The 12,999-nt window shown below is 44.7% G+C and overlaps 1 protein-coding gene across 1 annotated transcript; it reads right to left on the bottom strand.

The window, feature by feature from the left end:
- Positions 1 to 1,904: 1,904 nt before the first annotated feature.
- Positions 1,905 to 12,536, bottom strand: ecsit (ECSIT signaling integrator). The gene is made up of 8 exons (XM_068307940.1): positions 12,448 to 12,536; positions 11,835 to 11,995; positions 5,347 to 5,752; positions 5,026 to 5,249; positions 4,792 to 4,849; positions 4,473 to 4,621; positions 2,707 to 2,812; positions 1,905 to 2,571 (listed from the first exon to the last, which is right to left on the bottom strand). Exons 2-8 carry the CDS (start codon positions 11,973 to 11,975, stop codon positions 2,357 to 2,359), a joined length of 1,299 nt encoding a protein of 432 aa, XP_068164041.1. The 5' UTR covers positions 11,976 to 11,995; positions 12,448 to 12,536; the 3' UTR covers positions 1,905 to 2,356.
- Between the last annotated feature and the right edge of the window lie 463 nt (positions 12,537 to 12,999).

Below are 12,999 nucleotides of genomic sequence, written 5' to 3' on the forward strand. Positions count from 1 at the left end.
TGTATGCTGAAGGTCAAGGTTTGATGAAGTCAACAGGACAACATCGCCTGCAAAAAGCAGAGATGAAATCCTTTGGTCCCCAAACCGAACTCCCTCCGGATCCAGGCTGCATCTAGAAATTCTGTCCATAAAGATTATGAACAGAACCAGTGATAGAGGACATCCCTGCCGGAGTCCAACATGCACCTGGAACAGGTCTGACTTACTGCCGGCAATGCGAACCAAGCTCTGGCTTTGGTCGTACAGGGACCGGACAGCCCTCAGCTCCTGAAGCACTCCCCACAAGATTCCACAAGGGACACGATTGAATGCCTTCTCCAGATCCACAAAACACATGTGGACTGGTCGGGCAAACTTCAATGAACCCTCGAGCACTTGATTGAAAGTATAGAGCTGGTCCAGTGTTCCACGACCGTCACGAAAACCGCATTGTTCCTCCTGAATCCGCGGTTCGACTATAGGTCTAATCCTTCTCTCCAGTACCCTGGAATAGACTTTCCCCGGGAGGCTGAGGAGTGTGATCCCCAAATAGTTGGAACGCACCCCCCTGTCCCCCCTCTGGCAGCGGGATTGAGGAGATCCTCAAAGTATTCTTTCCACCGCCCGACAATATCCTCAGTCGAGGTCAGCAGCTCTCCGCCTCTACTGTAAACAGTGTTGGCTGTGCACCGCTTTCCCCTCCTTAGGTGCCGAATGGTTGGCCAGAATTTCTTCGAGGCTGATAGTCTTCCTCCATGGCCTCTCCAAACTCCTCCCAGACCTGAGTTTTTGCCTCTGCGACTACTCGAGCCGCAGTATGCCTGGCCTGCCTGTACCCGTCAGCTGCCTCCGGAGTCCTACAATTCAACAAGATTTGATAGGACTCCTTCTTGAACTTGACGGCTTCCCTTACTTCCGGTGTCCACCACTGGGTTTGGGGGTTACCACCGCGACAGGCACCAGAGACCTTGCGACCACAGCTCCGAGCAGCCGCTTGGAGACAGAGAACATGGTCCACTCTGACTCAATGTCCCCAGCCTCCTGCGGGATCTGGAGGAAGCTCTCTCGGAGGTGGGAGTTGAAGACCTCACTGACAGAGGGTTCTGCCAGACGTTCCCCACAGACTCTCAAGACACGTTTGGGCCTGCCGAGTCTGTCCGGCCTCCTGCTCTGATCCAACTCACCACCAGGTGGTGATCGGTTGACAGCCCGACTATATCTAGTCGGTACTTCTCAACGTCCCTCAGAAGCTCTGGCTCCTTTCCCCCTAGCGAGGTGACATTCCATGTCCCTAGAGCTAGACTCTTTGTCTGGGGATAGGGTCGTCGAGCCCCATGCTGACGACTGCCACCCAATCCAAACTGCACCCGTCCCCTACGGGTTCCTCTGCGGACGGTGAGTCCATTGGAGGTTGGTCCCACGTCGTCATTTCGGGCTGACTCCAGCAGGGCCCCGTTGGCAGAGGCCCGGCAACTAGGCGCCCGCATGAGCCCCAACCCCTGGCCTGGCTCCAGGCTGGGGCCCCGGTTGCGCCATACCAGGTGACGTCACGATCCTGATTTTTCTGTCATCACATGGGTTTTTGTACTGCTCTTCTTCTAGCCCGTCACCCAGGATCTGTTGCCAAGGGAGACCCCAGCAGGAGCATAAAGCCCCTGGCAACATAGCTCCTGGGATCATTCGGGCACTCAAACTCCCCAACCACGATAAGGTGGCAGCTCTCGGGGGAGGAAATCATTTTCTAATTTTCTATTTACAGTTTGTGCAATATTTATATCCAAGTGGTCAATGATTCCATAATTACTGAAAAACAAGCTTTGATAGCATTTATCCATTTTTTTCAGATTCCTAAGCTTAAATCTGTAAAATTTGATTTTGCCTTTTATCACACAGTAGTAGCAAAAACAGAACAAGAATTCGTCATGACGGCTTTGGGTTAGTTTATTACAGCCTGTTAAACAACTTGATGTGATCAGGTGGCCGAGTGGCCCGAGTCCATTCACTCTCATTCCCAGACATTTATGCAAAAACCAGTGAAGAGATTAAAACCAACCTTCTGGAATGCGCTGAACCTGGGTCAGACACACCTGACAGATTTGAAAGATCGCCCAACCCCGGTGGAAGGACTAGCTCCACTGAACACCATTATATCACAATGTGGTTTCAGGCTCCAGTGAAGCAGCATCGTTTTTAAAATTTTATTTCATAACATCTGAACTAACAACCTCTCCAGGTCCTGCTCATTTGTTTATGTTCAAATGAGCTCAGTTCTTGTTGAGCCGCCTCTAAATCAGGATTTAGAATCATGTCACACCATTGTTGACAGTCTTGTCTGCCGTTCCATCCCGTGTCCACTTCCTGTCCCCTCAGGTTTGCTTTAGGTCGTCTCTTCTTTCTCTGTGTGTGGCCTGTGGTTTTCTGACGGCGTGTCAGCAATCCACTGCTGCGTGTTTGTGCTGGCGTCCAATCGGAAAAGAGTAGGGACCCGGTTCAGGATGGGGTTGTTTTTCTGGAGGCCAGAGATCCACTGGTTGAGGGTGGCCTCGTCGTTCTGGCTGGTCATGCACATAGCAAAGACAGGACCCTCGTCCACTGGACACCAGAGACACAGAGACACAGAGTGTTAAAGAGATGTGTTGATGTTTGCAATTATTGTTAGAAAATAACCACATCAGTCCTGAACAGCCATGGCAGTCAGTGGGAACAGCTTTAGTATCAAGATCTTACAGTCTTCCACATCAAAGTCCACATATTCCCCAAAATCAAGTTCCAAGTTGAGGTCAAGTTGCAGAGGATATCCCAGACTCCTCTGTGGATCGTAGGGCTCCTCCACCTGAGGGGAGGGGGGGTAGAAACAGGGTGTGTGCTTAATTCCAAAAGAATACAATACCCATACCAAGAGTTTCATGTGAGTTTGCAGCTGGGGAGAGAACAAGCGAGGACCAGGCCTTGAGTGGGAATTGAACCCATGACCACTATGTATTTGCTGTATTAAGTGCGCATCTGTGAGAGAAGAGGATGCAGAAGACAGGGTTAGATGGGGGCAACTGAAGGGAAAAGCCGAAAGGAAAGAAGAAGAAGAAAAAGTGTGTATCTCCACCACTGCACTATCTTTAGTAAAAAGGCAGGGCCAAAGGCACAAGTGACTGTCTATATGCCTGCACATACAGTGTATGACTCTACATAAGACTCTACACATGACTACATATGGCTCTAAAAACAACTCCACATGACTCTACATAAGATTCTACATTAGACACTACATATGACCACGTATGGCTCTGCATAGATAGATAGATAGATAGATAGATAGATAGATAGATAGATAGATACTTTAATAATCCCGGAGGAAATTGCATTGCATTGCATATGACTGTACATAAGACTACATATGACTACATATGACTGTACATAAAACTCTACATGAGTCTACATGTTACAGCCGCAGCTCATGTATATTGCTTATATTGTGTATCCCTCTGTGACCCTGCTTCTGAGCTGCAGGCACTGCACTGCTCCCGGAGGCTCCACCCTCCCTTGTCAATGCCAGGTGCGGTGTCTCTGGGACTCCTGGCCACGCCCCTTTGCCATCCCTATCTCCTGATTGGTGTGCAGTCTTCCTGCCAGGCCCAAACCCTACCTTGTCACCTGGCATGGACATTTTAAAAGCTCTGAAAGCTATTCAGTCGGGTCGACTGACTGTGGCAGCACGACTTTGAGCTTGTTGAACTGTGACTGTGACTTTGTGTATGTAATTGGTGACTACCCCTTTTGTTAAGAACTCGTAGCGCTTTGTTTTCCCTTTGTATAATTTTGTTTGTGAGGTTTTGGTAATTTTGTATATTACAGCTAGTCCTCGGTTTGTTGAATTTTTGTTTAACTTTGAACAGCGCCCATTGGACTCTTCCTTAGTTTGTTATTAAAGAAAATCTTAGTTAAACACTTGTACTGAATGTGAGCATCAAAAATAGATGTTTTATTTTCCCCAATTACATCTGGGCTTTGTTATTTTCCCAGATCCTCTAGCTTGGTTGTAACACTACATATGACTGTACATAAGACTCTACATATGACTACATGTGGCTCTACATATGAGTCTACCCATCACACTACCTATGACTCTACATATGACTATACTGTATATAACTACGTAACACTCTCCATATGACTACAGTACATATGCCTGTACATATCGCTCTACATATGAGTCTACATAAAACTACATATGACTGTACATATGACTACATATGACTGTCTTTTTAGGTGTCTGTCAGTCACAATTAAAAACAACTCATCTACTGGACCTTAAATTTGACAAACTGGAGGAATCAAGAAGTGCAATCAATGTGAATACAAATAATTTAGACTAACATTACCAAAGAATATAAACCAACAGGATATTTACCAATTAATATTCTTAACAAGTTACAGTAAAACACAAGATGGCTTAAGCTAAAAACAAACAAAGTTTACTTGTATTAATGTGTTCCCACCTTCTGGTCAGGCGGTACAGGGTCAGCCCTGAGGATGTAGTAGTACACACATGTCTTCTTCAGCCAAAGGGGGAAGGGTCCCTCGACAAAGACCGGCCTGCTCGGGTTATGTTTGGCCAAAAGTTCCTTCTGGCTGGGGCTCTGGATGCCTGGAGTCCATGGAGGAGGGAAGAATGTAAAGAAGAGAACACATACACAAGCAACCTCTATTCCATCGTCTGTCACACACACACACACACACACACACACACACACACACACACACACACACACACACACACACACACACACACACACACACAAAAAAGAATTTTCATACCTACTATATGCGGATGTGTGACCTCTTCTCCACTCTCTGTGACATCTGTACTTGGAAACTAGTGAGAAGAACAAATGAAATTCATCTAGCAACAAACATTTTGGAATTAAAGACGTTAAAATCATGAAAAAGTACTTGAATCACTAATCAGAGAACTCATTATTTTATATTTACTTTCAAAAAGGGAAAAACATGGCTGCTTCATTTAATTTCAATGCAAGCGCACCATAGTACCTGATAGACAGTTATCTCACTGTCCAAGTCATTAGCAATGCGAGTCAGACTGAAGCGAGCCACGTCCACCGGGTCCACGGACAGCTGCGTGGGGATAGGAAATGGGTTCGCGTGTTTGAATTTGGGGAACCAGTACATTATACGCTGGTACTTCTTCACAGGGTGGCTCTTTTTTCCAAAGATCTGGATCAGCAGGAGTTTTGTCTCCGTGTTGGGCGTGACGCCTGAAATGCAATTTAAAAGCCACATGGAGAGCACTTGATTTATTAGCGTCACATCGTACGTCATCTGATGCTCCAGACTCCACAAAAACCAACCCACCGTTATTCTCCATCTGCTCCAGAACCTGCACTCCACACTCCTGTTGGCGTGGATAGTGATTGAACATTCGCTGAATAAAGTTTCGGGGCACAAACACCTCTTTAGGAAAAACATCCAGCAGTTTATTGTAGATGGTCAGATCTCTCTCCACGCCAAATTCGGGCATCTTCCTCAGAGCAGCGTAGATGAATTCTATGTGGCCACGCCTCCTCACATCTCCCTTGATGAAGACTTCCAAAACTTTGTTGAACGTGGCCTTAGTTCTGGCTTCTTTGTCCACCTTCTCAAATAAGTCATGGTGGGGGAACAGGAAATGGTCTGGCTTCTTGTCACCTTTACTGGTGAGCTCTGTGGGATGTGGATGACTCTTGTTGAACACAGGACTATGATGTAAATGCCTCGAGACCTGCAAAAAACAATTTCATTTAATAAGAGCGCTACAATTTAGAAAGATCACACAACATTTGTTTGTTGGCAAGATATCCTAAATATGTTAGATTATTAGGTCACATGTCTTAATTTCATGAAGCCACTCAGCTTACTGTACACACAGCTTTGTTTTCCACTCATCCTCAAACGTTTTTCAATCCATTCCTTCAGTGATAAATTGATGTGCTGTGTCTGCATGTTTAAATATACTTTTGTAGTATATTCATACATTTATCATAGCTTGTATGCTGGTGAAAAACTATTCTTATAAATATGTTTCTAGCGGGAACCCTCTGAAATTCCACGATAAAACTTCATACCAAACATACGAAAACAAATGCGTTGGTGTTATAAACCAAGCGCACCCAACATAGCCAAAAATCATGATGAATGTTAGCAGGCTAACTGGTGAAAGAAAGCCACTAATCGTGAGATTAGGAAAGACGTTAGCGTTAAAGGAAAGGGCACCTGTCAAAAGAACAAGTGGAAAAGACATTTTAGAGAAGTGATAGTTTTGTTAGCTCACTACATGAACAGAACTGTATGTAGTTACTTAAAGACCATTTTTGTCAGATGCCCAAGGAGCATTTTGGATTTCTACATCGATTGTCCCATTCCAAACAGAAACCATAGCTGGACAGACTATTAGTGCTAGCCAGCTAGTTTCACTCAGAAATCGTTGCCGTTTCCTGTGTCGTTCCTGCTGTTTGGACTTTCTCCTCAAAAACATGAAAACTGTTGGAACAGTTATGACACTCTAAAATTATGTTAACTGGGAAGTCCATGTATATTTAGTGATGGGCAGATGAAGTCCCATGAAGCCTTGAAGCTTTTCATCCCAATCGGTTCACTGCAGTTCGAAGCTTCATGAGGCTTCCTTTGCTCTAATACGACATCTACTGGATGCGGAAATATCAATTGGCATCAGTTTGAAGTTTTGCAGAAAGTCTGTGAATAAAAATGTCAGCAAAATAAGGAAGTATGCAAAGCACGTATATTTTGGTGATGGCAGTACACTGTGTGTGTGTGTGTGTGTGTGTGTGTGTGTGTGTGTGTGTGTGTGTGTGTGTGTGTGTGTGTGTGTGTGTGTGTGTGTGTGTGTGTAAAATCAAATAAATAAATCTATTACTAATTCCCGTAGGGAAATTACTTTTGTTTAACCCCAAATGCTTGCACACGTATTGGTATACACACACAGACACAGACACACACACACACACACACACACACACAGACACTATGGAAAATGATCATTTGGACATGACAAAAATGAAAATACAGTAAACATGTACAGTGAGAGGAGGGTGGTTGGGTTTTTTTTAAAAACATTTATTTATTCAGTTAATTTTCTTCTTTCCAGACATGTTATTACAAAAGATTTTACTTTCATCAGTGTTGAGACATCAGCAACATCATCCGAAAAGAAAAAAAAGGGTTGAAGAAGTAGAAGGTAGAAACCATCGGGTAGAAGCCATTGGCTTGTAAGGTTTCCGCCCCCTAAATCAACAACATCTCTCTCATTACAGCTCATTGTCAACCAATACATACTGTACATTGCATGTCACAAATCAATTTCAATTATTTTTTTCTGGTACATTGTTGTTTTGATCCGTCCATTTAGTCCAGTATTCGTGCGTCTTTGCACACCTCTTTATCAGTTCTTGAGTCCGAATTTTGTTAATGTTCATTTTGTTATTCCCTTCAAGGGTTGTTTCTGGTCAAATTTATTATTAATCGCCGTTGGAAAGACTTGCTTTGTGTGGCTGAGTTGATGTTGCTATCTGTGCCTTCCACACTCCTAATCACTGGTTCTCAGCATCACGGCTTCTGGCCTTCACATCCAAACGTTTTCCCCATTTCTCCAGCTTTTGGGTGATATCCGCCTTGAGTCGAGCATTGGACTCCTCATGCCGGTCACTCATCTTGGCTATGTCTTCATTCAGCATGATGGCCATAGCCTCCTTATACACCCTGGCCGTTGCCTCTGCTGCTCGGTCGGTATCCTCTCGTGCTTTGGTCTGTTGTAATCCCATTTTTCTCAGCTTGCGGTGCAGCATGAAAACACCAAAACCCAGTGCTGATATCCCGATTGTCATGGTGGTGAAGATGTACACATCCTCGACGTCCTCCACATCCAGTGGGGCCAGACACATTGTTTTGAAAGTATCCCAGCTGTCCAGCATGTAGCCAGCCAAAAAAGTCCCATCCTGACAATGGCGCTCACCAGCTCCGACAGGTCTGGTGGAAAAAATTCTGTCGATCGCGTTAAGTGACCAGCTCAGTAGATTTATCTTGGTTAGCAGACTTCATATGATGATACAGAATAAGAATGATTGTGCTTTTGTAACATTGAGGTATAGCCAATGATTTTGGGGGCGGCAGTGGCTCAGTGGTAGAGCGGGCGGTAGAGCGGGTCATCCAATGTTCCTAAGATCGGCGGTTAAATTGCCGCTCCCCGCCCAATAAAACAACCAGAGGTGAGCTGACAGTGGAAAGAGTCAGCTAACCTCTGGAGCACATCTGGGACGCCCTTGAGCAAGGCGCTGTCCCCCCGTACAAGTTGCTCATTTGGGGCGCACCGTGATGGAGCTGCCTGCCACTCTACCTTCCCCCTGCGCTTCCTACAGGCCCCCTTGAGTGTGTGTATATGCTACAGGAGCCTGTATAAAAATATATAGAATATATAAAAATATATAAAGTATTTACTACTAACTAGAGTGTGCTCTTAATTTCCCTTCGGGGATCAGATTAGTATATAAAATTTAAGAAAATGCTTGGGTCATATAATTGGTTTTTATTTAAAAACATTTTTGTCCACTGTATACACTGTATGACTCATAAAGAAACAGACGAACAAATATCCAACTGTCAAGCATGTGAATCAACATGTCTTCGACGTGGAGCTGTTAAACGCCAGAAATAGCCGGTTTTGTCCATTCTGTTTGTACATGTAGACATGGGTCACACACACTAACATCACAGCGGTTTTTGTCAGAGGGAGACGCCCCCCGGATAGAAAATGTTTCGGTTACATTGTCCACACGACAATGCATACTGGGCGTCAACAAAAAAATTCACTTTGGTCAGTGTTTTTTGTCCCAGATATCTGCATTGTCGTGTGGGCGAAAAGCATAACCGCAACAAAAAGCCTTGCTGCCTGACGCCTTACACCATATTGTTCACGTGATTCCTTCTGGCAGATACGCTGTGATTGGTTAGGCAGATAGTGGGTGGAGTTAGTGTGACAGTGTGAGGTTTTCAAGTGAGGTTATTATAATATATAGGTGGGGATATTCTCTGTTATATAAAAAACAAATCCCTGCTGAGAAAAATAAGTATTTACTTATGTTATACATGGGAATGGATTCACCACCATGTTCAACTAGATAACAAACTAAAATCATCCATGCATTCATCCATCTTCAACCACTTATCTAGGGCCGGGTCGCAGGGCCAACAGTCTCAGGAGGGATGCCCATACTTCCCTCTCCCCCGACACCTCCTCCAGCTCCTCCGGGGGGATCCTGAGGCGTTCCCAGGCCAGCCAAGAGACATAGTCCCTCCAGCATGTCCTAGGTCTTCCTCGAGGTCTCCTCCCAGTTGGACATGCCTGGAAGACCTCCCCAGGGATGCGTCCTGGAGGCATCCAAAACAAATGCCCAAGCCACCTCAGATGGCTCCGCTCGAGGCGGTGGAGCAGCGGCTCTATTCTAAGCTCCTTCCTGGTGACTGAGCTCCTCACCCTATCTCTAAGGGCGTGCCCAGCCACTCTACGGAGGAAACTTATTTTAGCCGCTTGTGTCCGGGATCTTGTCCTTTCGGTTATGACCCAAAGCTCATGACCATAGGTGAGAGTAGGAACGTAGATTTATCGGTAAAAGAGAGCTTCGTCTTGCGACTCAGCTCCTTCACCACAACAGACCTATACAGCGACCACATCCCTGCGGAAGCTGCACCGATTCGTCTGTCCACCTCACATTCCATCCTTCCCTCATTCGTGAACAAGACCCCAAGATACTTAAACTCCTCCACTTGGGTCAAAGACTCTCCACCAACCTGAAGAGGGTACACCACCCTTTTCCGTTCAAGAACCATGGCCTCGGATTTAGAGGTGCTGATCCTCATCCCACTTGTGTCACACTCAGCTGCACATCGTCCCAGTGCACGCTGAAGGTCCAGGTTTGATGAGGCCAACAGGACAACATCAACCGCAAAAAGCAGAGATGAACCGGACTCCCTCCGGATCCTGGCTGTGCCTAGAAATTCTGTCCATAAAGATTATTAACAGAACCAGTGATAGAGGGCAGCTCTGCCGAAGTCCAACAGCACCTGGAACAGGTCTGACTTACTGCCGGCAATGCGAACCAAGCTCTGGTTTTGTTCATACAGGGACCGGGCAGCCCTCAGCAAAGGGCCCCGAACCCAATAATCCCGAAGCACTCACGCAAGATATCACGAGGACACAATCAAATGCCTTCTCCACATCCACAAAACACATGTGGACTGGTTGGGCAAACTCCCATGAACCCTCGAGCACTTGATGGACAGTGTAGAGCTAGTCCAGTGTTCCGCAACCAAGAACGAAAACCACATTGTTCCTCCTGAATCCGTGGTTCGACTATAGGTCTAATCCTCCTTTCCAGTACCCTGGAATAGACTTTCCCCGGGAGGCTGAGGAGTGTGATCCCCGTATAGTTGGAACACACCTTCCGGTCACCCTTTTTGAAAAGTGGGACCACCGCCCCGGTCTGCCAATCCAAATCCCGACTGCCATGCAATGTTACAGAGATGTGACTGTCAACCATGACAGTCCCTGCACATCCAGAGACTTGAGGTACTCAGGGCGAATCTCATTCACCCCCCGTGCTTTGCCACCAAGGAATTTGGCAACCACCTCGGTGACTTCAGCTTGGGTGATGAACGAGTCCACCACTGCGACCTCAGCCTCTGCTTCCTCTGCGTAGCTGGGCTTGCACTAGCCATTCGCCACTTCGCCATAGGCGAAGTAAATTCCAGATTGGCTACAAGGTTTTTAGACTGTGTAGCCACAGTGGTGTTCTTATTTTTACGGAAAAAAGGCTAAAACTTAAATCTTTGTCGCTCGCCATTTCCGATAGCGAGCGGCGCTCACTATTTCCGCTAGCGCCGCTATTTCCGCATGCCGACTGAAATAGCCGAACTGACCTGAACGCTCCCGATCATTAAATATGCACTCGGGTCATGACCTCTCGTGCAATGAAAAACAAAGTATTGTATTTTTACAAGCTGAACCTGCGAATTTGTGTACAACAAGGCGAGGACGATCGAGCAAAAGAATCCAGTGTTTTCTAGTAGAGTTTGTATTAAAGTCCTCATTAATAAACAAATGGGGAATGCTGAGAGGGGGTAGGAGTGGTGACAGACCGATCAGAAGGTAAATGAAAGATATTATCAATACTTGTTTGTAGTCTTAGACTTTTGATAACTATGACCGGCAGGAATAACCAGCAATGCATGTAAATATGTATTCACCTCACTTGCTATTTTTCATGCCTTTTTAAATTGAAATGAAAAATCATGTTGTTGAATTAAAAATTAAAAAACAAAAACAAAACTATGGCATACCAATGGTGTTGGTGGTGGTCAAAGTTAAAATGTCTTCTAGTCTAAGTAAAACTTAGTCTGACCCTTCACCCTGGACTTGTTTGCCAAGGGAGAACCAAGCAAGAGCATAAAGCCCCTGACAACATAGCTCCTGGGATCATTCACTCAAACTCCCCAACCACGATAAGGCGGAAGCTCTCGGGGGAGAAAAAAACTAAAGCTAAAATGAAAACTTACAAAATACACAATAACTTTGAGAGTGGTCACTCTCTTGTGTTAAAGGACAGGTTTGATGAAGTACACATGAAATAGTCCTGCTTAAATGTTCTGAATTCATCTGATCTGTTTAGTATTTTTCGTACCACTAGTAGCAGTAGTTCATTTTAGCATTGATTCAACGTGCGATTGGGATTGAGAGATTCCAACATTCACTCCAACACTTTAAGCAGAGCATGTATGCTGCTGAAGAGGAATACCTGCTGCTGGCCTTGATAGAACACACTGGTTTGACTGGAGAAGTGGGACTGGACCAGACCATTATACTGGGAGGCTGACCAACCCGACCGAACCGCCACACTGAGAGACAGCAACTTGGGCAGAGAGCTGGTACACCTCATGGTCGAAGAATGACAGTGACCTTCAGGAAACAAGAAATGGACATCATTCAGAAGTTCCACTCATGAACTTGGTCAGTCTGTTTTGGTCCTGCAGAGAAAATCATCATAACCCACCACAGGAAGGGAATAGAATGACTGAGAATGTTAAGACGGGAAATGTGTTGGATGAATTTATGCAAACTGACCCTACTTCATTAGTCATCTTTAATTTAACAACTAACACCTATATCACCTAAACAATTATATAATGGTGGCTTTAATTCTGATTAGATAGATAGATAGATAGATAGATAGATAGATAGATAGATAGATAGATAGATAGATAGATAGATAGATAGATAGATAGATAGATACTTTATTAATCCCGGAGGAAATTGTATAACTCATGACCTTCAGATTATGAGACTGATTAAATTGATAATTTAATTATTCATTTGTTTATTTTTCTGAATTACCTTGACAAAATTCCTACCTTTAATATCGTGGAACGTGCTCAGAGATCACTGTCCTCTTGGGTCCGTTCTACAGGACGCCTCCATGTTGAAAAACCGACGTCACTTCCTGGTCCTACTAGCATTTACGTCCCCGAGAAACAAAAACGTTTGTGTTGTTTCAGCGCACAGAAGGAGCCAGGAAATACGATTTTGGGAACTTAAATTACCTTAAATTGTTGAGGCATTTAGGCGTTTCGAATCTAACATGATCAAACAATGACGTTCTGTCTTATTTAACTGAATCACACAACCTGAAAGTCAAAAATAATCCAATCCTGTCTAAATACTAATTGGTTCCTCAATATTCATAGATAGATACTTTTTTAATCCCGGAGGAAATTGTATTGTATTGTATCATACCTCTCCTTTTCACCAAACTTCTTTCAAGGTTCCTCTGAGCATCAGCTAATTGACAACGATATTCTTGGCCACTGTAGTGATTATATTTTATTTTATCATATTTGGGTTTGTCTCCTGCAAAACCAAAAAATCGAATAAAATAAAACAAAATAGGCCTGTACTTAATACAA

The sequence above is a fragment of the Antennarius striatus genome, chromosome 23, assembly GCF_040054535.1.
Source record: "Antennarius striatus isolate MH-2024 chromosome 23, ASM4005453v1, whole genome shotgun sequence".
NCBI lineage: Eukaryota > Metazoa > Chordata > Actinopteri > Lophiiformes > Antennariidae > Antennarius > Antennarius striatus.

Excerpts from the sequence above, each read along its gene's own strand:
- ecsit (XM_068307940.1), bottom strand. The coding sequence starts at position 11,975 with ATGAGGTGTACCAGCTCTCTGCCCAAGTTGCTGTCTCTCAGTGTGGCG. Across the intron at positions 5,250-5,346 it reads GGAGCAGATGGAGAATAACG|GCGTCACGCCCAACACGGAG; the intron begins GTGGGTTGGTTT and ends ATTGCATTTCAG. Across the intron at positions 4,622-4,791 it reads CACACATCCGCATATAGTAG|GCATCCAGAGCCCCAGCCAG; the intron begins GTATGAAAATTC and ends CATGGACTCCAG.